Source organism: Ictalurus punctatus, unplaced genomic scaffold (assembly GCF_001660625.3).
Source record: "Ictalurus punctatus breed USDA103 unplaced genomic scaffold, Coco_2.0 Super-Scaffold_100046, whole genome shotgun sequence".
Lineage (NCBI taxonomy): Eukaryota > Metazoa > Chordata > Actinopteri > Siluriformes > Ictaluridae > Ictalurus > Ictalurus punctatus.
Window position 1 is genome coordinate 3,433,238 of NW_026521087.1, and position 27,922 is coordinate 3,461,159.

Here is a 27,922-nt window from a genome sequence, read left to right on the forward strand (position 1 = left end):
CAAACATCTGTGTAAAGTTTTAGTCTGAATTTATATTTGTAACACTCAGTTTGTGGATTTTATTTTAAATAAACAAAAAAGGCACTGAAAGTTTGCCCCGCCCCCATCAGATTAATCGGAAAAAAATCAACCAATTAATCGATTGTGAAAATAATCGTTAGTTGCAGCTGTAATAATAAGCTGCATCATGAAATTGATTTTTTGGAGTTGTGTTTGAGAAGAATTGAGTGTAATATAGTGTGAATCATAAAAATTCTATTTCATTTCTATTTGTTTACAGAAAGTCTTCAGCAATAAAAGCAGCATTTTGCTGTAGTTGTTAAGGGGCCATTTACACCACAACGTTTTCAAATAAAAACCGAAAACTTCTGATGCGGTTTGGCTGTTCGTTTCCATGACGACGGCGTTTCGGGGCCTGAAAACTTTGGAAAACGGGTTTCAAAGGACAAGTTTTTGAAAACGATGCCGTTATCATCTCCGGTAAATCATGTAAATTATTATCCAGAAAAACCACAGCTCCTCCGTTTACTTGTATTTGTTTAGAGCGCGGTCTTTCCCTCATCAATATGGCGGACATGTTGACGTGAATGCTTACGTGCGCATGCGCGTAGTATTTCTTTACAAAGTGACCTCGCCAGTTACACACACACATTTGGTCTTTTTTGTGTTTATTTCTTGAGAAATAGAAGAGAGAAGCTCGAATTTGCCGTAAATGTCCAATACAAACCCAACTTTACCTCAGTTTATACATTAAAAACATAACAGAAATATAAAGTTATTTTAGCTGCTAAATGACTTATCCACTTTTACACTCACTTGTTTATTTTAGTTGCTATAAGCAGGGAGCAAACAATGGATTTTATGATAAAGTAAGGTTATAAAATATTGCACTACATAGGGTGTAGACCGTCATTATTTCATCCCTAATAAGTGCACTTAAACCGGAAATGACATCAATTTGGGATTCGGCCACAAAGCTTCCGTTTAACTTACCTCGGGTTTAAAAACAGAACGGGGTTTTAATTCCTCAAACACAGACAAAATAACCAGCTTCTTTGTTTAAACGGGATCAAATCTAACTGTAAAACTGTCAGAAATAATTTAATCTGGAGATGATTAGTTCGGTGTAATAACTCAACTGCTCAGGAGATACCCGCTGCAGCTTTTTCTTCTTCTGTGATTTCTACTGGTCGGCGACGCAGCTGTTAGGCGCGTTACCGCCACCGCGTGGACTGGAGGATATAGTTCCAGGTTGGAGGAAGTCTATCCTAACAAACTTACACCAATAATTTCCACACATGGTTTTATTAGATCCTATTTATTATTCCAGTGGAGTTTATGACTTCTTCATGAATGCCAGCAGTGAGTCGTTCACTGTGTCTTACCCAGATATACTGAGTGAACTACTGAGTCACCACAACCTCAATCTCTAAATGTTTAACAGCAAAAAGCATTCCATTCTGGTGACTTTGGGAGTATTTATTTATTTATATGATCATATAATGAAACAAACATTAACATAAGCATGTTCTGCACAACATTTCATTAATTTAATCTTACATTTTAATTTACTGTAAAACGCTTTGCTAAATTTTGCTACGTAAACTTTTTTAGGTATTAAAACTGGTTACTGTTTGATTGATGACAAACTCCATATTTTTATACCTTGGAGCTGTGTTACCATGGTAATTTAGAAACAATTACTAACAACATTACCTTCATCAATGCAAGTTTACATTCTATTTGATACTTGACCATTGTTACGTCCTCAGTTGTATTTCTGTTTGTACTATGTTCCATTCGTGTGTCTATGTCGGGGGAGGGATGGGTGACTTGTCTCCTCCTCTTTTAAGCCCAGTCCACTGCGATGTGTCATGTTCCGGCTTGCCATTGGACGATCACATCTCGTACACGCCTGCTCCCGCCTCGTGGTTCGGGATGAGTTGGCTGTACATTTCCGGACGTGTACTTAAGCCTCGTCAGTCTCCATCCCCGGGGCAGATCGGTGCCGTTGCTTTGTACAGCAGATATTTGGTTATGTGTGTTGATTTCTCCTGTGTACGACCTTCTGCCTGTTCTTGACTTTGTTTCTGCTCTGCCCCTTTAAGTTTAATGATTCAACTCCCAAACTGCTGGAAATGTGGGACGGGTTCTAACTCTTCACCAAGACTGCTTTATCCTGGAGAAGAGGTTTGAGGTGAGACTCCTGTCATACGCCAGTCCTGGTGAGTATTATCCTTAATGCTGTAAGACAGAGAAGAACATCAGCATAAACACTCACACACACACATTATTCAGTATGATACAGTAGAGTAAAGAGACAGTTAGTCAGTAACTCACTGTAGTGTCTCCAGGTTACAGTGTGGATCCTTCAGTAGATCAGAGAGCAGCTTCTCTCCTGATTCTCCTGGATTATTATACTTCAGATTCAGTTCTCTCAGGTGTGATGAGGAGTTTGACCTCAGAGCAGAAGCCAGAGCAGCACAACCTTCATCTGTAATCCTGCAGTTCCACATCCTGCAAGAAAGAAAACCTTCTCACACTTAACACACTCAGTTTTAGCTCTGAAAACATCAACTACACAAAATCTTTATATACACAACATTTACTCTCATCTCACACACACAACAATGACAATATCACATCACTACAATTACAGTCACCACAGAGGGAAACTGTGTGTGTGAGTGAGAGAGAGAGAGAGAGAGAGTGTGTGTACGTACCTCAGTCTCTCCAGTGTACAGTGTGTGAGTGTGTGTGTGTACCTCAGTATCTCCAGTGTACAGTGTGTGTGTGTGTGTGTGTGTGTGTGTGTACCTCAGTATCTCCAGTGTACAGTGAGTGTGTGTGTGTGTGTGTGTGTGTGTGTGTGTACCTCAGTATCCCCAGTGTACAGTCTGTGTGTGTGTGTGTGTGTACCTCAGTATCTCCAGTGTAGTGTGTGTGTGTGTGTGTGTGTGTGTACCTCAGTATCTCCAGTGTGTGTGTGTGTGTGTGTGTGTGTGTGTGTGTGGTGAGTGTACCTCAGTATCTCCAGTGTACAGTGTGTGTGTGTGTGTGTACCTCAGTATCTCCAGTGTGTGTGTACCTCAGTATCTCCAGTGTACAGTGTGTGTGTGTGTGTGTGTACCTCAGTATCTCCAGTGTACAGTGTGTGTGTATGTGTCTGTGTGTGTGTACCTCAGTGTACAGTGTGTGAGAGTGTGTGTGTGTACCTCAATGTCTCCAGTGTACAGTGTGTGTGTGTGTGTGTGTGTGTGTGTGTGTACCTCAGTGTCTCCAGTGTACAGTGGGTGAGTGTGTGTGTGTGTGTGTGTGTGTGTGTGTGTGTGTGTGTGTGTGTGTGTGTGTGTGTGTGTGTGTGTGTGTGTGTGTGTACACGTGTGTACACCTCAGTGTCTCCAGTGTACAGTGTGGATTCTCCAGTCCAGCAGAGAGCAGCTTCACTCCTGAATCCTGCAGGTTATTGAGACTCAGGTTCAGTTCTCTCAGTCTGGAGGAGTTTGATCTGAGAACTGAGGACAGAACTCTACAGCTTTCCTCTGTCAGATTACACCGCCACAGACTGGAAGAGAAATGATGAAGTGTTAGATTTATTTATCTGATTGTGAAATGAGGAGTTTCCATCAGGTGGGAAATAAAGTGTTTACCTGAACACAAGGTTCTAATGTCAGGATAAAAATATAAAATGAACAGCCTGTGTATAAACAATAAACTAGTATTGTGATGTTATTAAAGTAAATGTGTGTGTAATGTACACTGACCTACACGCTGTAGAAATACATGCACTTTGTTCTGATGTGAGAAGTGAATGAATGTTTATGAATTTCTTCATAAAGTGTGTGTAGGAGCATTTCCACAGGAACTCTTTAATGTGTAAAGTTAACTACACAACTAACTACAGTAAGATTCACAACATATCAGTCGCTCAGCCGAAACGAGGAGCTTGTCATAAAAGTGGTTTGCAGAAAAACGGCAGTATAGATGAAAATCTCGATTAGCAGCAGTTTAGTTTATAATATAAACTATAATATAAGCTGAGACTTATTACTGTTGACCTACGATCCAGCGGCCAATGCGGAGTCTATGTGTGTCTATGAACACAACAGCCATGAGTCTCAGAGGAGTGACGTCAACTCCCCTCTTCGACTGATTGGCTAGAGGAGGAGCTGTAGTGGACCAATGGTGACGCTAAACCCCGTCCTGATTTACATGAAACTCCAACATTTGGAAAAGCGAGCGGAGAATGTGGAAACAAGCGCGAAGGGAAAACCAGCAGAAGCGTTCAGAAAAAGAAAACATGAGCAGAAAATGTCAGAGAGCACAAAAACACAGTAATATCACCATGGAAACATGATTTTGTGTGATTCAGAAGACTTTGATTTCATGGTTCAGTTTTGTGTGATATAATTTTACGTGTTTTTAAATGTTTGAGTCACGATTATTATTTTTCGATCCCTGACCGCAAAACTTTTGATAGAAAATGAATCCCATACTTTTGAACTCAGACTTGGACTCGTGCTCCAAAAATCCCTGACATCGTTTCACACCAGACTGCTGTGTGAACGCGGGTCAATACAAAGCAGGATTTACTAAAAAACTTGATTCTCAGGAACGGATCAGTACCAACTGTTCGTGATCCAGCTTCATATCCAGAAGACGTAAGTATCGCACTTTATATTTTGTGGGTGTTTGTAAATCGCCTTTCCGAATGAGCTTGTTAGCAGATTCCACGGCTAATGTACTACCCGAAACAGGAGCTGTTCTCGTCCGGAAAGGGGGCGGGGCTCAGCAGCTCATTTGCATTTAAAGAGACACACACAGGAAAACTGCGTGTTTTTGATTCTTTTGGATTCTGAAGCACTTTGAGCTGCATTTATGTATGAAAAGTGCTATATAAATAAAGTTATTATCATTATAGTGTGTCTGAGTCTGTGTGTGTACCTCAGTAACTCCAGTGTACAGTGTGTGTGTGTGTACCTCAGTATCTCCAGTGTACTGTGTGTGTGTGTGTGTGTGTACCTCAGTATCTCCAGTGTACAGTGTGTGTGTGCGTGTGTGTGTGTGTGTGTGTGTACCTCAGTATCTCCAGTGTACAGTGTGTGTGTGTGTGTCTGTGTGTGTGTGTGTGTGTGTACCTCAGTATCTCCAGTGTACAGTGTGGATTCTCCAGTCCAGCAGAGAGCAGCTTCACTCCTGAATCCTGCAGTTTATTGTCACTCAGGTTCAGTTCTCTCAGTCTGGAGGAGTTTGATCTGAGAACTGAGGACAGAACTCTACAGCTTTCCTCTGTCAGTTTACACACACGCAGCCTGGAAGAGAAATGATGAAATATCAGAACACTGACCTCAAACACACACACAGCCATAATACTTACTCTTTACCATGTAACAGAAATGTGAGTGTGTTTCTCTCACACACACAAATCAGAGGACAGGACACCACATCAGCATTATTATTATTATTATTATTATTATTATTATTATTGAAATGAAAACAGAAGGGTTTTTGTTTGAATAATGGAAACCATTTTTAAGGGAAGTACACGTAAAAAAAAAGTCTGTGTGTGAGAGAGACAGAGTGTGTGTGTGTGTGTGTGTGTGTGTGTGTGTGTGTGTGTGTGTGTGTACCTCAGTATCTCCAGTGTACAGTGTGTGTGAGTGTGTGTGTGTGCCTCAGTATCTCCAGTGTACAGTGTGGATTCTCCAGTCCAGCAGAGAGCAGCTTCACTCCTGAATCCTGCAGGTTATTGTCACTCAGGTCCAGTTCTCTCAGTCTGGAGGAGTTTGATCTGAGAACTGAGGACAGAACTCTACAGCTTTCCTCTGTCAGATTACACCGACACAGCCTGGAAGAGAAATGATGAAATATCAGAACACTGACCTCAGAGGACAGGACACCACATCAGTATTATTATTATTATTATTATTATTATTATTATTATTATTATTATTACTACTACTACTACTACTACTATTATTACTATTACTATTATTATTACTATTATTATTATTATTATTATTATTATTGAAATGAAAACAGAAGGGTTTTTGTTTGAATAAATACTTTATTATAATTGAAACCATTTTTAAGGGAAGTACATGTAAAAAAAAAGTCTGTGTGTGAGAGTGAGAGAGTGTGTTAGTGTGTGAGAGTGTGTGTGTGAGAGAGTGTGTGTGTGTGTGTGTGAGAGAGAGAGAGTGTGTGTGTGAGAGAGTGTGTGTGTGAGAGAGAGAGTGTGTGTGTGAGAGAGAGTGTGTGTGTGTGTGTGAGAGTGTGTGTGTGTGAGAGAGAGTGTGTGTGTGAGAGAGAGAGAGTGTGTGTGTGTGTGTGAGAGAGAGTGTGTGTGTGAATGAGAGCGTGTTTGTGAGTGTGTATGTGAGAGTGTGTGAGAGTGTGTGTGTGTGTGTGTGGAGTAAGTTGACGAGTTAGTTTGCTAACTGGAAATCCGTCTCACACAGTGCATGCATTATGTATTTGTTTGTTTGTTTGTTTGTTTATGGTAAATATTCACACATTTTTGTAAGAGATTAAGTTATAAACAGGACGTATCCCTTGATCTGCACAGAGGTATTATTATGATGTTTTTGCTAACTGGAAATCCGTCCTCGAGGACAATCCTCTTTCTTCCTGTAAACTAATCCCACACCAGATCCAATCTAAAGAGAAAGTCTGATCGGTCCAAACCAAACAAGGCCGGTGTGAAAGTGAAAAAGCACAGAAGAGTTTTAATCAAGTTCTATTGTAAGTGTGTAGTGAGCTAGAAGACGTCTATGTGTTACTGAACATCAGGTGTTTTTCTGCATCTCTGTATGTCCTTTGTAAACGGAGTTAGAAGAACCGTGTGTTTTGTCTAAAGCAGCTTTACTCTGGCAATAAATGAGCAATTAGACATTCACCAGAACTGTGTTTCCAATCAAAGCCCTTTAAGCTTCAACACCAGTGTCACAATAACAGATCAGACTTCCAGGATGAAGTGTACCAGGCGGGGACTAAAGCCAGAAGATCATTAAGGTATAAGGGGGAAATCTGGGACGGGGTAAAAATCCTGTCCTGATGAAACCTTTCAGAAAATTCAACGCAAGGCTCATGCGCTGCAAAAAATGACCTTGTCCCAATAAAACCTTTAAGAAAATCCAACTCACAACGCATGCACCACAAATGTAAGGTATCATATAGATATGAATAATTCATTACGGCGATGGAGACTGGTTTGTTTTTAGAAAGAAGAGGTTAATGCCCCGCCTAGGGATAATTTTACTGCTTCAGAAAAGTATATAAAGACGTGTGTGTGTATAATTCAGACTTTCTGCAGACTGTCTCACTTTGTTGTTTCAATAAAGTTTGATGACCTTTGGCATCTACAAACCCTCTGTCTCTGAAGTGTTTAGCTTAGGTTGGAAAGATTGTTTTCCACGACACTCTCACGTGTCCCTCAGTGCAGATTGGGCGGTGTGATACGCTGATACACATCATAGGACCAGAAAATAGAATAATCAGTCATGTCTATTGATAGATATTTTCCTATATCTTCTATATCACCAATGTCACATGCTGTATTCATATTGTTCCCATGGTGACAGTGTTCTGTTTCTCTTCTTCTCGTTTGTGAAGTTCTGTTCAATGTCACTTTCAAATGAAAGGAGAAAAGAAAAAGTGCCTTTCACTGGTGTTTAGATCACAAAATGATCAGAAAGCAGTGATGAATACATGCAGTTATTCTGTAGAGATCATTTCTTCATCAGTTTTAGAGAAAAGGTAATAAATGGTGATAGAAGGTTTTGTCCACATGGTCCCGCCCTCAGTGCAGACGTAACGTGTTGGTGTAAAAAGTGAAACTCTTCTGGAACAGTACCAGAGGTTTGTTTAAAGATGATTAGAGTAATTATTAACCAGCATTAATCCAAACAGTGCAGTTCAGTGTTACATTAAAATAATAAACCATGCAGTGATACATTTATAAATAAAAATACTCACTCCGCTCTTCTGGAGGCTTTGACCACTGGCAGCAGCTTCAGAAGACATTCCTCTGATCGGTCATATTTACTCAAATCAAACACATCCAGCTCCTGATCTGAGTTCAGTAACACAAACACCAGAGCTGACCACTGAGCAGGAGAGAGTCTGGTTCCACTGAGACGACTGTCACCTCCTCTGTTCAGGTAAGACTGTACTTCCTGCACTAGAGAATGATCATTCAGTTCATTCAGACAGTGGAACAGATTGATGGATTTCTCTGGAGATGGATTCTCCCTGATCTTCTTCTTGATGTACTTGACTGTTTCCTGTTTGCTGTGAGAGCTGCTTCCTGTCTGGGGCATTAAACCTCGTAAGAGAGTCTGATTGGACTCCAGTGAGAGACCCAGAAGGAAGCGGAGGAACAGGTCCAGGTGTCCATTCTCACTCTGTAAGGCCTTGTTCACTGCAGTCCTGAGGAGATCAGACATGTCTGACTTTCTGAAGAAATTAGAACGTCCAGTGCTTTGCTCCACTAACACATTTGTCTTTCTAAAAATAAAGCAGAAAAATGCATATAAAGCAGCCAGAAACTCCTGAACACTCAGATGTACAAAGCTGAACACCTTCCCCAGGTGAAGCCCAAACTCCTCTCTGAAGATTTGGGTACACACTCCTGAGTACACTGACACTTCTCTCACATCAATGCCACACTCTCTCAGGTCTTCCTCATAGAAGATCAGGTTTCCTTTCTCCAGCTGTTGGAAAGCCAGTTTTCCCAGTGCCAGGATACTCTCTCTGGTCTGCTGAGGATCAGGGTCACATTTCTGATGGTACTTTTGGTCCTTGTGTTTGATCTGAAAGATCAGGAAGTGTGTGAACATTTGAGTCAGAGTCTTGGGGATCTCTCCACTCTCTGCTTCACCCAACATTCTCTCTAGAACAGTGGCTGAGATCCAGCAGAAGACTGGGATGTGGCACATGATGTAGAGGCTTCTTGAAGACTTCACGTGTCTGATGATTTTATTGGCCAGGCTCCGATCACTGATCCTCTTCCTGAAGTACTCCTCTTTCTGAGGATCACTGAACCCTCGTACCTCTGTTACCTGGGCTACACACTCAGGAGGGATCTGATTGGCTGCTCCTGGTCGAGAGGTTATCCAGAGGAGAGCAGAGGGAAGCAGATTCCCCTTGATGAGGTTCGTCAGCAGCACATCCACTGAGGCTGACTCTGTCACATCACACAGTCTCTCATTCTTCTGGAAATTTAGAGGAAGTCGACACTCATCCAGACCATCAAAGATCAACACCACTTTGTAGGAGTCACAGTCTATTACTTCTAGTTTTCTTATTTCAGGGAAAAAGTGATGAAGAAGATCCATCAGACTGAGATGTTTCTGCTTCATCAGATTCAGCTCTCTAAAGGGAAGTGGAAACATGAAGGTGACGTCCTGATTTGCTTTTCCTTCAGTCCAGTCCAGAATGAACTTCTGCACAGAGACTGTTTTTCCAATTCCAGCAACTCCTTTAGTCAGAACACTTCTGATGGACTTGTCTTTAAAGAGATCATTACATTTGATGGGTGTCTCCTGTGTTGCTGGTCTCCTGGACGCTGTCTCAATCTGTCTCACCTCATGTTCATTATTGACGTCTCCACTCCAACCCTCTGTGATGTAGAGCTCTGTGTAGATCTCATTCAGAAGTGCTGAGCTTCCATGCTGTGAGATTCCTTCATTAATTCTTTTAAACTTCTCTCTCAGGCTGGATTTCAGCTTTGTCTGATACACAGAGGCGAGTTCTAATAAACAAAGTAATAAGATGTTTTAATGTAAAATCACTGAACACAGGATTAAATGTCAAATTCAAATGCTGCTGTTCATTCCTGATTCATGTAGTAAATATTCCTGAAGGAACAGGACCACTGTACAGAGTCACCACAAGCTGGACCACGAACAGAACAGAAACGCAGCAGATGTACATGATACTAAACTCGAACTTCAAACTAAAAGTGTTCCTATCTAAAACTATTTCCTCTCTCTGAAGTGAACCTGACGGAATAAAGCCATGACTCAGAGCTCTTACTGTTGTGCAGTGTGTGAGCGAGATCTGTGTGGTCCATGTTCTTCAGGACGTGCAGTGTGATCTTCAGCGCTCCCTCGCTGACACTGTGCAGATCCTCCTCATCCTCCACCTCCCTCTCAGTGCATGCTGGGTAATCTGCACTCAGGAGCTTCCTAAACCTCTTCAGCTCATTCTTTATCAGAGTGATGACTTTGTGTTCCAGCTCCTGGTTAGAAACACACAGGAACACATCTAAATATTATAATGTTACACACTGAGAGATGCTTTTATTTTATGAAAAGAATAAAAGTCTCTTTCTATTCCCACAGTTACAGCTGAAATTCTGCCCGATTACCCATAACGCTGCTGCACATCAATAAATCTGTAAATTGTCATGATCTTAAATAAAAAAACCTGCAACCTGCTCACACACAAGTTACACACATTAAAAAGACACACACCTTGAATATGGAGTCCAACTGATTTCTGCTGAGGTTTGATTTCTTCTGTTGTGGTCTGTGAAGAAATAAAACACATGATGTGATATAGACTATATGTATTCATAGCTGCACAACACACACTAATACATACAGAGACAGATATTTAACACTATCCTCTTAACACAATACACTGATTTCAGGATTTCTCACTGACACTAACATGTTTATGAATAAAACAGTGATCTAGTCATTAATGTCCCAGGTGTAAATGTTGTTGTGTAGCACCACAGACCCTCCAGCTCAGGGACTGCAGGCTGAACTGAACTCTTAAAGCAGTTTTCCTCACTGCCAGTCCGAGAGCTGCAGCACTGCACAGTTTAGTGTTTTACTGCTTCAACACCTGATAAAGATCATGAAGGGCTTCAGAATGAGACCAGTGAGTTTGATCAGGTGGAACACTGCTGTAAAACACCTCACTGTACTGACCTCACATCAGGAGAACTGGCTCCGTCTCTGAAGTCAAATGGACGACCCATTGACCAGTCACTCTTCATGGACACACAGCTGGGTTCTGGTGAGTCTGATCTCTTTCCCTCCATCATTCTAGAATTAAACAGAAATATCAGCAATAATTAATACTCTGCTGTCTCAGCACTGTTACACAATGTGTTCATCATTAAACACCAATAATTCCATCTTTTTAATTCAGCTCCAGTCTGCACACTTATTCAAACAGGAGACACGCCTCATACCTCAGGAATTACACTGATGTCAGGAGTCCCAATCACAGATAACTGACTCAGCTGGGTCTTAAAGCCTGTAGAGTTCACTGACTCAAAGCTACGCTGCTCTTCTCCTCCACATTACACAGTCCTTCTTACTCTTCTCTCAGTGAAGGATTTCTCTAAACTGTTCTTAGATCAGATCAATGATATATTCACTGCTATTAAACACCTTAAACCAAAGTCTAGTTCCTCTGTTAACTAGTGAGTGTTTAGAGATACAGATCTGTTCCATGAGACGGTGTGTGTTTATTGCTGGTGAATGGAAAAGTAACTCACCTCTCGTCTCTCTTTAAGTCCTGTTTTCCAGACACACTCATGTTGGAGGTCATGTCTCCTTCTCCAGATTACAGCAGGACACACGTTCACTTCACTCCAACATCGGTGTGTTAAATCAAACCCTGTTTCAGCACAGAGTTCACTTACAGGAAATAGTCACGTATCAAGTCATAAAACAGCCTGTGTACATTCAAACTTCAGTACAAACCCACAAAACTCTTCTGCATCTAGTGCACATTCAGTGTGTTTATATATTATAGCTTTAGATGTAGATACTCACTGTTTTTTTACTCCTGAAATGCTGTATTTTCCCCTCCACACAAAATGGAGACGACTTTCACTTTCACTTCCTAACTGTTTATTCTGCAGAGGGGGAGGGGCAGTGAGGTAGGGTAATAAACACACACACACAGAGATATGGTTTGTTATCAGACAGCTTTCTGATCCATCGAGCACAGGCCTGTAAATACTGAAAGTATAAGCCTGAAAACGCTGCAAATACAGAGAACAGAATTAAAAGTCTGGTAAAATCTACATCACACACATTATCATTTCATTACCTTCATTTATTATCTCGTGACTTCATTCAGCTGTGCACGAACAACTGTCAGAGCTCTATACAAATATATAAACAAAATTTAAATACCAGGAAGTGCTAGAAACACTCAGCAGATCATTAGATAAAGAAGCAGAACTCATACACTGAGTAAGTTTACTTAAATATCTGCAGAAATGTATTTTTTCTCGTTTCCCCTTAATGAGAGCGAGTATCCTGATATTAGTGAGGATTGGTGTGTAAGTAGTTTTTGTGTGAATAATGAATGTTACTCAGAATAAAGGAGATGATGGAGAGTAAGTTAAACACATTGGTCAGACGAGTAACTAACCCAGTGTTTCCCAATCGAGGTTCTGTCTGATGAGAGCAGGGGTGCGTGTAAAAATCCTTCAAACATTTTCTAAAATGATCAAATGTGTAGAAAACATTTAATATAGATGAGAAATATCTGATGTCTGAAATAATAACACAGACACAGAAATAATAAGACAGACACACACACAGACACACAACAACAATAATAATAATAATAATAATAATAATAATAATAATAATAAACTAGACCAGTACATTTCCTGAAGAAAATGTGTGCTGCTTGACATGGCAAAATTCAGATCAGGCACCAATACTTTCGATAGCCGGAAGCGTAGAGTGCCAATACTTTTGACAGCCAGAAGAGTGGGGTGACAATACTTTTGACAGCTGACGGTGTAGGGTGCCAATACTTTTGAGAGCTGGACGCGATGGGCTTCAATTCTTTTGAGAGCTGGAGGCATAGGGCGCCAATACTTCTGAGAGCCGGCCGTGTAGTGCAGCTATACTTTTTAGAGCTGGCCGTGTAGGGCGGAAATACTATGGAGAGCCAGCCATGAGGGGTGAAAATACTTCTGAGAGCCGGACAGATTGGTTGCCAATACTTTTTAGAGCCGGGTGTGTACGGAGGCAATTCTTTTAGAGCTGGCGGTGTAGAGCGCCAATTCTTTCGCAACTCAATGGAAGTCGATGGGAAATTTTCCGACTTTGAGCTTCTGTACTGGGAATGCCGACATTCCGATCACTTCCGTAATGCATAGCACACCTCTGCTCAATAAGCCGATCGATTTGACACCTCAACCGTCGATCTCCGACAAACGGTGTGGGACTAGTTTCGCACCGAAAAAAAAAGTGGAAGAAGAAGAAGAATTATAATAAGTTTGCCAAATAACAATAATAGTGCTTTTCAAGGACCATTAATTATAATAATAATTATAATAATAATAATAATAATAATAATAATAATAATAATAAGTTGGCCGAAGAACAATAGTAGTGCTTTTCAAGCACCATTAATTATAATAATAAGTAGACCGGTACATTTCCTGAAGAAAATGTGGATGGTGCTTGCCATGGCAAAACAGGAATGGGACGAAAATACTTTCAAGAGCCAATGGTGAAGGGCGCCAATACTTTTGAGAGCCGGACAGATAGGGTGCAAGCACTGTTGGAGCTGGCCGTATAGTGCGCCAATACCTTTTAGAGCTGACCATCAAGGGTGCCAGTACTTTTGAGAGGCGGTCAGATAGGGTGCCAATACTTCTGAGAGCTGAACAGATTGTGCGCCAATACATTTTAGAGCCAAATGTGTACGGAGGCAATTCTTTTAGAGCTTTCTGTTTAGAGGGCCAATACTTTCGAAACTCAATGCAATCTATGGGGAATTTTCTGACTTTGAGCTTCCGTAGCGGGAATTCCGGCATTCCGATCGCTTATAAAAGTCATAGCACACCTCTGCTCAATAAGCCGATCGATTCAACACCTCACCTGTCGATCTCCGACAAACGCGAGAGAAAAAAGTGGAAGAAGAATAATAATATTTATTATAATAACTAGTCCGGTACATTTCCTGAAGAAAATGTGAGTGGTGCTTGCACTGACAAAATTTGGATCGGGCGCCAATACTTTCGAGAGCCGGATGGATAGGTTGCTACAGGGTTTTAGCATGATGCTAGCATGTTTTAGCATCATGCTAGCTTGTTGTAGCATCATGCTTGCACGTTTTAGCATCATGCTAGCATGTTTTAGTATTGGCCGGCGCCAATACTTTCGAGAGCCGGACAGATAGGGCGCCAGCATTGTTAGAGCCGGCCGTGTAGTGCGCCAATACTTTTTAGAGCTGACTGTCAAGGGCGCCAGTACTTTTGAGAGCTGGCCGTGCGGGGTCCCAATACTTTTGAGAGCCGGCCAGATCGTGTGCCAATACATTTTAGAGCCGAACGTGTACGGAGGCAAAACTTTTAGAGCTTTCTCCTTAGAGGGCCAATACTTTCGAAACTCAATGCAAGTCAATTCGAAATTTTCCGTATTTGAGCTTCCGTAGCGGGAATTCCGGCATTCCGATCGCTTATAAAAGTCATAGCACACCTCTCCTCAATAAGCCGATTGAATTGACACCTCACCCGTCGATCTCCGACAAACGGTGTGGGACTAGTTATGTGCCGAAAAAAAAGTGTAATAATAATAATAATAATAATAATAATAATAATAATAAGTATGCAAGAGAACAATAGTAGTGCTTTTCAAGCACCACTAATAAAACACTTACTGTTACGATAGACAGCCACCTCCTCTTTGAAGTATTCCTCAAAATAAAAATAAAACTTTAGCGGTGCTAAAATGAGAAGCCGCAGGTTCGTTTAAATCACACAGCACAAACACTGGTACACAGCCGAGATCTTAGAAACTTCTGTGTAAAGTTTTCCTGTCAGGAAAAACACAAAGATCATAAATTAGCACACTACTTCGATTGACAGTTTGACCGAAAGTACTGTCTACCGGTGAAACACGTGTATGGGCGGGGTTTAGAGAGAGAGAGAGAGAGAGAGAGAGAGAGAGAGGGGTGTGTCTGAAACATGTATGTATGGGCGGGGTTTAGAGAGAGAGAGAGAGGGAGAGGTGTGTCTGAAACATGTATGTATGGGCGGGGTTTAGAGAGAGAGAGAGAGAGGGAGAGGTGTGTGAAACATGTATGTATGGGCGGGGTTTAGAGAGAGAGAGAGAGAGAGAGAGAGAGGGGTGTGTCTGAAACATGTATGTATGGGCGGGGTTTAGAGAGAGAGAGAGGGAGAGGTGTGTGTCTGAAACATGTATGTATGGGCGGGGTTTAGAGAGAGGTGTGTCTGAAACGTATGTATGGGCGGGGTTTAGAGAGAGAGAGAGAGAGGGAGAGGTGTGTCTGAAACATGTATGTATGGGTGGGGTTTAGAGAGAGAGGTGTGTCTGAAACATGTATGTATGGGCGGGGTTTAGAGAGAGGTGTGTCTGAAACATATATGTATGGGCGGGGTTTAAAGAGAGCGAGAGAGGTGTGTCTGAAACGTATGTATGGGCGGGGTTTAGAGAGAGAGAGAGGTGTGTCTGAAACATGTATGTATGGGCGGGGTTTAAAGAGAGCGAGAGAGAGGTGTGTCTGAAACGTATGTATGGGCTGGATTTAGAGAGAGAGAGAGAGGGAGAGGTGTGTCTGAAACATGTATGTATGGGCGGGGTTTAGAGAGAGGTGTGTCTGAAACATGTATTTATGGGCGGGGTTTAGAGAGAGGTGTGTCTGAAACGTATGTATGGGCGGGGTTTAGAGAGAGCAGTAGAGGTGTGTCTGAAACATGTATGTATGGGCGGGGTTTAGGGAGAGAGAGGTGTGTTTGAAACATGTATGTATGGGCGGGGTTTAGAGAGAGAGGGGGAGAGGTGTGTCTGAAACATGTATGTATGGGCGGGGTTTAGAGAGAGAGAGGTGAGTCTGAAACATGTATGTATGGGCGGGGTTTAGAGAGAGGTGTGTCTGAAACATGTATGTATGGGTGGGGTTTAGAGAGAGGTGTGTCTGAAACATGTATGTATGGGCGGGGTTTAGAGAGAGGTGTGTCTGAAACGTATGTATGGGTGGGGTTTAGAGAGAGCAAGAGAGGTGTGTCTGAAACATGTATTTATGGGTGGGGTTTAGAGAGAGGGAGAGGTGTGTCTGAAACATGTATGGGCGGGGTTTAGAGAGAGAGAGAGAGGTGTGTCTGAAACATGTATGTATGGGCGGGGTTTAGAGAGAGAAAGAGAGAGAGAGAGAGAGAGAGAGAGAGAGAGAGAGAGAGAGAGGTGTGTCTGAAACATGTATGTATGGGCGGGGTTTAGAGAGAGAGAGAGAGAGAGAGAGAGAGAGAGAGAGAGAGAGAGAGAGAGGGGTGTGTCTGAAACATGTATGTATGGGCGGGGTTTAGAGAGAGAGAGAGGGAGAGGTGTGTGTCTGAAACATGTATGTATGGGCGGGGTTTAGAGAGAGGTGTGTCTGAAACATGTATGTATGGGCGGGGTTTAGAGAGAGAGAGAGAGAGAGAGAGAGAGAGAGAGAGAGAGAGAGGTGTGTCTGAAACATGTATGTATGGGCGGGGTTTAGAGAGAGAGAGAGAGAGAGAGAGAGAGAGAGAGAGGTGTGTCTGAAACATGTATGTATGGGCGGGGTTTAGAGAGAGAGAGAGAGAGAGAGAGAGAGAGAGAGAGAGAGAGAGAGAGAGAGAGAGAGAGAGAGAGGTGATGGGGTTTTTTGTCTTCTAGTTTAAACATTACGGAGATTCTTTTAGCCGACACTAACATTTTTACCTCGTAAGGATCTTTGTTTAGAAGTCATGTAATACGTGCGATTCTTTTTAAACAGCTCTTTTAACCATTTTTACATCCTAAAGCTTTATGTTTAGAATGTATGTAATACACACGATTATTTTAAACAGATTCTTTAAAAAAAAAAAAAAAAAAAAAAAAAAAAAACGCTTTACCTCCTACACTTTTTATTCAAAGGCAAACCGGGCTCCTAAAAACGTAATCAACAATTGTTTTCATTTATTTCACAAACAAATATTCTACTCCTATATGTACACATTCAAACATCATGCTTTTTCTAACAGTGTGTTTACACAAACGAAATAACGCCACACAGTAACACAAACACATCCCCATATTCACCATTGATACGCTTTTCAGACGTATTTCACCCCCCACAAAAAAAAAAAAAGAAAAACAGACTCATTAACATGAACACCTTTGTTGGGGGGCTACTCCCCCACACACCCCTCTCCACCACTGCCCAGACACACAGGAGCTAGATTGACCCACTGATACAATCGATAGGGTTACCCCCCCCACCCCGGTCATAAATTAGCTCACTTACAGAAATGTCGGCCTGAGAAGCACAAAGGGCTATAAATCAGCACACACTACTTTGATTGACAGTTTGACAGAAAGTGTGTGTTACTCTTGTTGGAACAAAGTTACTGGTGTGACTCTAATTCTCTTTATTTTTAATGGTCTAGTAAAAGGGCAGTCTGTGCTCCGGCTCCCTATAGTGGCCTGTGTGAATCACTGCCTCTTGTCACATTTTTATAAAATATTATCTATTAATTTATTAATATCTGTGTGTGTGTGTGTGTGTGTGTAGGACTACACAGTGTCTTTGTGTGTTAACAGGAGCTCAGCTATTCTCTCTGAATAAAGAGGAACTTCGCGCTGTCATTCCTGAAGAAGGAGCGAGGGTGTTCAGACAAGTTGCCGTACAGAAGGCACTGCTGGAGGTAAACACACACATACGCACACACACACACTCACACACACACACTCACACACACACATGCTAATTATCTGTATAAATGATGAGTGTTTTTCTCTCAGGATGTCAGAAAGGCAACAGAGCTGGAGGCAGTGATGGAGAAACAGAAGATGAAGGTGGATTTCACAGAGGAGAGTGGAACTCGTACGCCTCGTACTCTAGCATACTACTTATGCAAACATACTTTGCATCTTTTGATCAAAGTTGCATGGATCGAGACCATTCAGTTCTTTATAGGTTAATAACAGTATTTTATAATCAGTGTGAGATTTCACTGGGAGACAATGCAGTGTGGATTAGATCGGGGTGATGTGTCGTATCTTCTGGTTCTAGTTAGGACTCTAGCAGCTGCATTCTGGACTAACTGGAGTTTGTTTATCCTCCTACTGGAACATCCAGACAGTAAGGCGTTACAGTAATCTAATCTAGAGGTGACGAAAGCATGAACTAGTATTTCCGCATCATGTAGTGACATTAGACAACCCCAATACCGAAAAAGTTGGGACAGTATGGAAAATGCTAATAAAACAATGACGAGTCATTTGTAAATGTACATTGACTTGTATTTACACAAAAAACATAAAGACGAGGTATTTGATGTTTTACCTAATCAACTTTCTGGAAGATGAACATTCATTTTGAAATTGATGCTGCAACACGTTCCAAAAAAGTTGGGACAGGGGTCATTTAGGATTAATAGCGATGTGACGAGTTGAAAGAAGGCGGCGATGTGAAACAGGTGAGGTCTAATTATCGTCTAATCATATGTATAAGGAGCCTTCAAAAAAGGCGGAGTCCTTCAAGAGTAAGGATGGGTTGAGGCTCGCCAATCTGCCAACAGATATGTCAGCAAATAATCCAGCACTTTGAGAAGAACATTCCCCAAAGACAAATCGGTAGGATTTTGGTCATTTCACCTTCTACAGTGCACAATATAATTAAAAGATTCAAGGAATCCGGTCAAATCTCGGTGCGTAAAGGGCGAGGCATAAAACCACTTCTGAATGCGCGTGATCTCCGCTCCCTCAGACGTCACTCTCTTAAAAACTGTCATGAGTCTGTAATGAAGATCCTGACATGGGCTCGGGAATACTTTGGTAAACCTTAGTCAGTCGACAGTATTCGCCGCTGCATCCACAGATGCAAGTTAAGGCTTTACTATGTAAAGCAGAGGCCATACATTGTTCCGAAGCTCCGACCACTTCTCTGGGCTCGGTCTTATCTAAGATGGACAGTAGCACATTGGAATCTTGTTTTGTGGTCTGATGAGTCGACATTTTAAATAGTTTTTGGTTCTCCGAGTCAAAGAGAAAAAGGACCATCCAAGCTGTGATCAGAGTCAGATCCAAAAGCTAGCGTCTGTCATGGTATGGGGGCGTGTCAGTGCCCATGGTATGGGGCGTGTCAGTGTCCATGGTACGGGGGCGTGTCAGTGTGCATAGTACGGGGGCGTGTCAGTGTCCATGGTATGGGGCATGTCAGTGTCCATGGTATGGGGCATGTCAGTTGGTATGGGGGCGTGTCAGTGTCCATGGTATGGGGGCGTGTCAGTGTCCATGGTATGGGGGCGTGCCAGTGTCCATGGTATGGGGGCGTGCCAGTGTCCATGGTATGGGGGCGTGCCAGTGTCCATGGTATGGGGGCGTGCCAGTGTCCATGGTATGGGGGCGTGCCAGTGTCCATGGTATGGGGGCGTGCCAGTGTCCATGGTATGGGTAACACATCTGTGAGGGCATCATTAATGCAGAAAGATATGTACACATTTTGGAGCTACACATGCTGCCATCCAGAGCAGGACAACGCCAAACCACAAACGCATGGTTGTGTAAGAAGAGAGTGCTGGCACTAGCATGACCTGCCTGCAGTCCTGACCTGCCTCCGATGTGTGGCGCATTATAAAGCTCAAAATAAGGCACTGAAGGCCTCGTACAGTAGCACAGCTAAAGAAATGTATAATGGATGAATGGGGGGAAATTCTCCTTGCTCACCTTAACCAACTGGTGTCTTCACTCAGCACCCAAACACTTAATAAGTGTTATTAAAAGAAAAGGTGATGTTACACAGCGGTAAACAGTCAACTGTCCCAACTTTTTTGGAGTATGATGCAGTCATTATATAGTCAATATTTCTGAGATGAAAGAAGGCTATCCTAGTAATATTATCTACATGAGCATCAAATGATAGGCTGGAGTCAATAATCACTCCAAGGTCTTTAACATAACAAAATGTGGAAAAAGTGAAGCGCTGTGAATACTTTCTGGATGCACTGTACATCACTACAATTACAATCACCACAGATGGAAACTGGATGTGTGTTTGTGAGTGTGTGTGTGTGTGTGTACCTCAGTATCTCCAGTGTACAGTGTGTGTGTGTGTGTGAGTGTGTGTGTGTGAGAGTGTGTGTGTACCTCAGTATCTCCAGTGTACAGTGTGGATTCTCCAGTCCAGCAGAGAGCAGCTTCACTCCTGAATCCTGCAGGTTATTCTCACTCAGGTTCAGTTCTCTCAGTCTGGAGGAGTTTGATCTGAGAACTGAGGACAGAACTCTACAGCTTTCCTCTGTCAGATTACACCCCCACAGCCTGGAAGAGAAATGATGAAATATCAGAACACTGACCTCAAACACACACACAGCCATAACACACTTACTCTTTACCATGTAACAGAAATGTGAGTGTGTTTCTCTCACACACACAAATCAGAGGACAGGACACCACATCAGCATTAGAATTATTATTATTATTAAAAATAATAATAATAATAATAATAATAATAATAATAATAATAATAATAATAACAACAATAACAACAACAACAACATCAGTTACAATGATCCTTAAAGGACGGAAAACATTTTTGTTTGAACAAATGCTTCATTATAATAGAAACATGAAGCCATTTGAAAAGACACATGACACTTTGGAAACTTGCAACCATGCGCGATCAAAACGTAAATGAGCCTTGGAGTCACTCTTAAGCCTTGTCTCATTCTCCATCGCGGTTACGGCTGGTAAAGAAGGTTGGCACATTGAAACGATCAAAACATAAACCATCAGAACATAAATGAACCAAGGAAATGCACTTAAGTCTTGTCTCATGCTCCCTTCCACTGATGGCCAAGAGAACATGGCACTGGACTTGGAATGCACTGGGGTCTCCCCTACGCAACTTGAAGCCTGTTCAAGGCATGTCAGCGGTCTGTGTCAACTAACTCGTGTGCACCATCTTCCCGACTGCAGAGAGAAAAGGGCACTGGACTTGAACTACACTGGGGTTTCACCTGCGCAACTTGAAGCCTGTTATGAAACTGTGTCGTAATGCAGAGAGAACTCTATTCAGATGAGCAGGAAAGCACCTTGGCATTCATCAAACACGCTTGTGTTTTATACTAGAAAAATGCTTTGACGTAAAGTAAGTCGTCCGAATGTGTTCATGTAAACTAGTAAAGGCTCTAATTACTTGACTGAAGTAAATGTACTGAAGAGGGCGTCCACGTGCGGAAACCTGAGAATATAAACGAGACTGAGAAGTTGTTGTTGAAGAAAGGTCTAACATGGACAAACACGTCCGTCGGCTCCAGTAGAATAGCCTAGTGTTTCCTTAAATCACTTTGAGGCGTCGGACTCTAAATCCAACGGGGTTTTCTTGCGCAGGTATGAACCCTGCTTGCAGCTTTGTCAGCTGTAGGTGTCAAGTCACTGGTGCTCAATCTCCTGCTGTTTATTTAAAGCAGAGTATGTATGCACCCTAACCCTAAAGTTTCCCATGTAACAGAAATATGAGTGCGTTTGTCTCACACAGAAATCAGAGGACATGACACCACATCATCATCATTATTATTATTATTATTATTATTATTATTATTATTAATAATAATAATAATAATAATAATAATAACAACAACATCATCAGTTACAATGATCCTTAAAGGACTGAAAGCATTTTTGTTTGAACAAATGCTTCATTATAATAGAAACATGAAGCCATTTTTTAATAAAAGTATTAAAAAGTCTCCTATTTAAAAATAAACAAAATAAATAAAATAAATAAGAAATCTCCTATTTGAACAAAAGATGAGATAAGATAATACTTTATTAATCCTAAGGTGGAGAAATGAGGGAATTAGGAGGAAAAAGGAGCAGGACCTGCTGTGGCTTTGTTTGGAAATATTTTTGTTGGTGAAATAGAACAGAAACAGACAATATTGAGTGTAAAATGTACGTCAGGTAATATTATCTTATTGTTTACATGTTAGCATAGCATGTTAAATTAACTACTAAATAAAAATAACATCAGCTGCATGAGCTTTTAAATAACGTCCTATTATTATTATTATTAACATTTACTGTAGCTGCACAGCCAGACTGCTCCTGTACCTTTAACACACACACATACACTCTCTCTCTCTCTCTCTCTCTCTCTCTCTCTCTCTCTCTCACACACACACACACACATTCTTGTAATTAGAACATTCTGGGGTCAGTAGTCCCACCCATGTATTGTGGGGACACCACTTTCCTGAGGTCCTACAGATGTGAAAAAAATCAGGCATGTATAATTTAAGCCTGAGAACACATATCTCAAATTCTGGATTTAAATCTCAAAATTTCTGTGCTTGGTTTTTTCACACCTAACGTGGACATAACAAGAACTCATCATTAATGGGGACCTAATTTGCATGCACAGCAAATTAGCTGGTTTTCATGTTGTAGAGGGGACATCACTAGATAGTTAATCTGCATACACACAGATCAGGTCGTTTATATAACAATGGGACATGGTTTTAAAAAACAAAGTTGTCAATTTAACTCTATTTATACAATTTAACTTAAATTTAACTTTATTTATACAAAATTACAAACTAAGTATGTCTAATTTAGAGGGCTGTCTGTAAAGCAGATATGATGTGTATTTTCTCTATTTGAAGGTTTGAGCTTCTCATGAAATTATATTGAACAGTTGTTCTTAATTGTTTATACTAAGGACTCTTAGCCTTATTTGTGAAATATGCAATCAGTGAAAGTTTGGTTATCAAAAAGCTCTCTTACACAAATTTCAATATCTGCACGTAATAGATAACAGACTACATTTTTTTGGAGCTTTCTATTTCCAACAGAGGAACCCTTTGAGAAACCTAGGAACTTGTTAAGGAAGGTGGTACCAGTGCTATTATTAGTTTTGAGGCTATAATTCTAAGAAGCGTTTCATTTTAAAGTATACTTTTTTTTGTGGAACAAAAAGTAGAGGTGCTAGCTGTACTGAACCTCACTTATTTATCACAGGCATGCATCACAAATTAACACTATCCCCAGTCATTTTGGCAAGTCAAAATGACAAAGAAACTCATCCTTTTGATATTTTAGCTGCATGAAGGATTTGTTTATTGGTCTGGATCTCTAATCAAGTGAAAAATTGTCAGTCAGGTGAAAAAACCCTGTCTATTCAACATTATAAAGACAACTTGAGTCTTGAGCTTCTTTACTGTAAAAGTCAACAAATATTTGCCCATTAAAGTGCAGAACCACTAAGCTCACATGTGCCATGAATGAACTTGGACTCATTTAAGTTTGACATAACACTTCTGCTTACTACATATAGCCAGCTCAAAGTTAAACATATTGAGAAAAATAAAGATACTAGCCAAACACAGACACACAACCAAATGTCATAAACACAATTTTTTTACTTTATTCTATATCCACTTAACTGACTAAGCTAAAAAGTGACAGTAACAACTTAATAATATATGTTGAGGTAGCTAATTTTGATTCCAGGCAGTCTAAACATGTAAATGGGTAGCACACTGAAGCTTTTATTGCCCAATAGGCTTACTCATGAACTTGTCAGTCACCTGCATAAGGACCCACTGGAAGAAGGCGGCCCAAACCAATTTGATCTAATTCAATATAACGGTGTAGGTAAAGATTCTAATGGATATTTTAAATGCCTGATTTGTTCCTGATTAGTTTATGATGAAGTAAATGCTGAGCGGTTCATTACAAAGTAAAAGGCTAGAGGTGTAACGTAACTTATTATTAAAGCATTACTACAGATGTTATGATGTACAGTATCTGTAATATAGATGTAAAGTGTTACTATCAAAGTGTTATTTAATCTTTGTTTATATCTCTTTTGTAAGCTATAGTGCAGTTATAGACGTAGAATTTGACACTTTGCCAGTCTCTATCTTTAAGATATAAAGACTCAGATCTAATGCAGTTTTCACAGACCAACTTCCCTGGGACACGACATGACATGATGAAGGTCTTCATATGTCTCTCCACTGCATGGACCTCATTTCCTTCCCGAGCCTTCCTCTTATTCAGAGTAGATGTTTTACCTAAATGTAAGAATAAACATTAGTTACATAGCAAACACACACCCTTACACCCAACAGAAATTATTGTCTGGCAACTTACAGACTGGAACTTAGATTTCACGTCTCAAGAATGAAAACTCTGACTGCAGTTTGTGCATATGTACCAAATAGTATCTAAGAGTACTCAGTTTTCTTGGAGAAGATGCAGTAGGGAACCTACTGAGTCCCAGGGGATGCTTATGTTGGAAATTATGGAGAGGTGTGATTGAAAGGCAGGATTAAAAGTGCCAGCAAACTACACAATTCTGATATTTATGATCCAGAAAAGGTGTAGACTGTGATGGCTGCTGTTTCTCCTGGCCATTGCTCTCAGCAGTGTCCTCCTCCATAATCTGCATATTTAAACAGGTTTAAGTGACCTATGGGGACACTGTTCTAAATTCACATATCTATTCAGCTATCACAAGACTCCCTCACACACCTGAATAAAACATGCTTTGTGGGGACTCCGTATGGTAACTATTAACAGACAAGATTATGTAACAGAAAGCAAACATGCTTTTCAATACGACAAAAACAATAATTATTTCACTATAGGAATTAAGTTTGTGATTTCAGGGTTAGATATGGGATACTTTGGAAGACTTTGGGATAATTACGGTGCATTCAGACACACACATGTTTTGTAGTTAATGCTTAAACGTGGCAGTAAAATACCTGAAGCAGATCAGATGAACAATAATGTCTAATTTTATTGTTAATGCACAACAACAAAATTAGTTGTGCAACAAAAATGAATTGCAACACTGCCGGATAAGACAATGTTTATCTTTTAATAATTTTTAAATTGTGAAAACAGAGAGGGAGATACCCTGCATACCTTGCTACGCCAAGGCCAGTCTCCTCCTCCGTAATTGCAGGTAATTCATCACCTTCTTTAAAGTCTGTTAAAGCAAACAGACCAAGATGTGGGCTTCCATCCACTTCAGTCTTCTGCATTCTGCCATTTGGGTGCTTGTGGTCATCATTAACCAGCCTACCAAAAGATCCGTCTTCTTTTGCAGCATCAATACTTAATACACAACGAGAGAAAGAGAGAAGTATTCAGTGACCGAATATTCAACATCAAATTCTACAAATATGATAGCTCTGCACAGAATTTTTATTGTTAACGGTCAGATGTAAATGTTTAAGTGGACAAATACTTCACAACTGCAATTTTCAAGTACAATGAAAGTACACTTTGAAGAAAAACTATGCAGACATTGTCGTTTTTTATGCAGGTTAATTCTATGGATCATTTAATTAGTGGTGCTTGAAAAGCACTACTATTGTTCCCTTGCATACTTAATAATAATAATAATAATAATAATAATAATAATAATATTATAATTATTATTACTCTCCGGCCGGCGCTCAAAAGTATTGGGACCCCGCACGGCCAGCTCTCAAAAGTACTGGCACCCTTGACGGTCGGCTCTAAAAAGTATTGGCGCACTACACAGCCGGCTCTAACAATGCTGGCACCCCATCTGTCTGGCTCGCGAAAGTATTGGCGCCCTATGCTGTCGGCTCTCAAAAGTATTGCCGCCCTTAGCGTCCGGCACTCGAAATTATTGACACCCTACGCTTTCGCCTCTCGATTATATTGGTGCCCTAGAGTCCGGCATTCGAAAATATTTGCGCCCTATTTGTCCAGCTTTAAAAGTATTGGCACCCTACACGGCCAGTACAGTGCTAAAACATGCTAAAACATGCCAGCATGATGCGAAAACATGCTAGCATGATGCTAAAACTTGCTAAAACATGCTAGCATGATGCTAAAACATGCTAGCATGATGCTAAAACATGCTAAAACATGCTATCATGATGCTAAAATGTGCAAAAACATGCTAGCATGATGCTAAAACATGCTAGCATGATGCAAAAACATGCTAAAACATGCTAGCATGATGCTAAAACATGCGAGCATCATGCTAAACCCCTCTACCAACCTATTTGTCCGACTCTCGAAACTCACATTTTCTTCAGGAAATGTACCGGTCTAGTTATTATAATAATTATTCTTCTTCTTCCACTTTTTTTTCGGCACCGTTTGTCGGAGATCGACGGGTGAGGTGTCGAATCGATCGGCTTATTGAAGTGTGCTATGACTTTTATAAGCGATCGGAATGCCGGAATTCCCGCTACGGAAGCTCAAATTCAGAAAATTTCCCATAGACTGGCATTGAGTTTCGAAAGTATTGGCCCTCTAAGGAGAAAGCTGTTTTTCCTCTGTACACGTTCGGCTCTAAAATGTATTGGCACACGATCTGTTCGGCTCTCAGAAATATTGGCACACGATCTGGCCGGCTCTCAAAAGTATTGGCACCCTGCACAGCCAGCTCTAACAGTGCTGAGATTTGAGATTTTCAGTCCCTAATGATGTTCTGAGTAAGAAAATAACCATATCCGTGCTTGCTAATGACTGTGCTGAGTGAGAACCTGTTCTACACACAGATCACAGCTCAGCTGCGGTGTTTAGAGACGCAGAATAAAAGGAGCGCGCTGTAGTTACAACATCGAAGCACATCACACCACCGCCCAGCGCTTTACAGATTCATAACAAACTAATAACTGGAACTAATGAGCTCGGCTCGGTCCAGACTACTGTCCACCCTGTCCTCGATTTCAGAGGCTTTAAACTCAATCCAGCGCTCAGATCGATAACTATTTAGGAAGCCTGACTCTGCTATTTATAACCGAACTATCCGTTACATGGTGAAGCTAGTTACAGAAGTCGGTGTAACACTAAATATTCACATGACATGACAACCACCAAAGTCTATTTAATATATTAACTTCATTTTATTAACTTATTGTACTTACTAATGTGCTGGATTGGTTAAAGTGTGTGCTAACTCTGGCTAGTAAAGTCCGCTAGCATAACAATTACTTTAATATTGCGATTCAATTATAAATAAAGTCTTAAAGCACGGAAATAAAATTACAAACTTATAAACTGCAAAAAAATTATAATAATAACTTACCTTTCGTTGTATTTGTTCTCGTTGCAGCAGTAGAATCACTCCTTAGGGTAATGGAAAGCAGCTGGTGCTATTAGCCTGTGACAGCCAGGGCAGATGGGAAATGTAGTTCTTTTCCTACTTCCTGTGTGGTGTTTATGAACTATTAGTGCAGTCAAAAAAACTACACTCCGCCATAACCCGACTTAAGGATTTCGTTTTACTGCTTAGAGATTTTTAAAAAGTGTCATTTCACTGTGCAAAAATTTTAAAACTGAAACTTTAATTATTATTAAGACTTATAATTATTTGGAAAACATGATAACTATCTGTTCTGACTTATTAATGTGTAGCTTATGCTAACAATCTAACCTTCTAACAGTCTAATTAGGCTTTTAACTTACCAGGCCCTTTTTGTACGCTAATAGGTAATAGAGCTAATGTGTATATGCAGATTAGCCACAGTCCTTTACTAAGTGGGTGGTACCATAATTTGCATAAATCAGACTTGCAGAGTGTGTGAAGTGGTTGGCCAAGCCCCTCCCCCAAAAAATACCGGTTCCAGACTAAAGGGGGCGACATAGACCAAACCGATCACACACACAGTTTGTCCAGATCATGCGTTATATGCCAAAGATAAAAAATTGTGAGGCGTCTATTTACAGCCTCCTCAACACTTTTCAATGCATCACCCCTGTGAGGACGTGGATTTTTGTCCCCATAATGTTTTTGGTCCCCATGAGGTTGCTGTGTAAACATGATGATGTCCCCATGAAGTGATAATTACAAACTCTCTCTCTCTCTCTCTCTCTCTCTCTCTCTCTCTCTCTCTCTCTCTCTCACACACACACACACACACACACACACACACACACACAAACACTCACACACACACACA

The 27,922-nt window shown here is 40.9% G+C and overlaps 2 protein-coding genes and 1 long non-coding RNA gene across 5 annotated transcripts in view; all 3 read right to left on the reverse strand.

Annotated features, from left to right (window-relative positions):
- Nucleotides 1-1,299: 1,299 nt before the first annotated feature.
- On the reverse strand, nt 1,300-11,869 carry LOC108261923 (NLR family CARD domain-containing protein 3). Of its 3 annotated transcripts, XM_053678698.1 has the most exons (10): nt 11,799-11,869; nt 11,519-11,640; nt 10,944-11,060; nt 10,479-10,533; nt 10,039-10,243; nt 7,978-9,754; nt 5,139-5,312; nt 3,392-3,565; nt 2,341-2,517; nt 1,300-2,244 (listed from the first exon to the last, which is right to left on the reverse strand). In XM_053678698.1, the coding sequence occupies exons 2-10, from the start codon at nt 11,569-11,571 to the stop codon at nt 2,175-2,177; spliced, it is 2,802 nt and encodes a 933-aa protein (XP_053534673.1). In that variant the 5' UTR covers nt 11,572-11,640; nt 11,799-11,869; the 3' UTR covers nt 1,300-2,174. The 3 variants fall into 3 exon arrangements, with proteins under 3 accessions (XP_053534673.1, XP_053534674.1, XP_053534675.1); XM_053678699.1 differs by lacking the exon at nt 3,392-3,565; XM_053678700.1 differs by lacking the exons at nt 1,300-2,244; nt 2,341-2,517; nt 3,392-3,565; nt 5,139-5,312 and adding an exon at nt 5,631-5,848.
- LOC128630122 (NACHT, LRR and PYD domains-containing protein 12) overlaps nt 11,670-27,922 on the reverse strand; it is a 462,144-nt gene continuing 445,891 nt past the window's right edge. Inside the window, exons 12-13 of the mRNA XM_053678693.1 lie at nt 20,109-20,282; nt 11,670-11,881 (exon numbers count right to left, since the gene is read on the reverse strand). Coding sequence (XP_053534668.1) covers nt 11,869-11,881; nt 20,109-20,282 — 187 coding nt within the window. The 3' untranslated portion in view covers nt 11,670-11,868. The remainder of the gene's footprint in view (nt 11,882-20,108; nt 20,283-27,922) is intronic.
- Nucleotides 22,556-27,163, reverse strand: LOC128630192 (uncharacterized). Its single transcript, XR_008394570.1, has 3 exons — nt 27,049-27,163; nt 24,900-25,091; nt 22,556-24,040 (listed from the first exon to the last, which is right to left on the reverse strand). It is a non-coding gene; the product is annotated as an uncharacterized LOC128630192 (long non-coding RNA).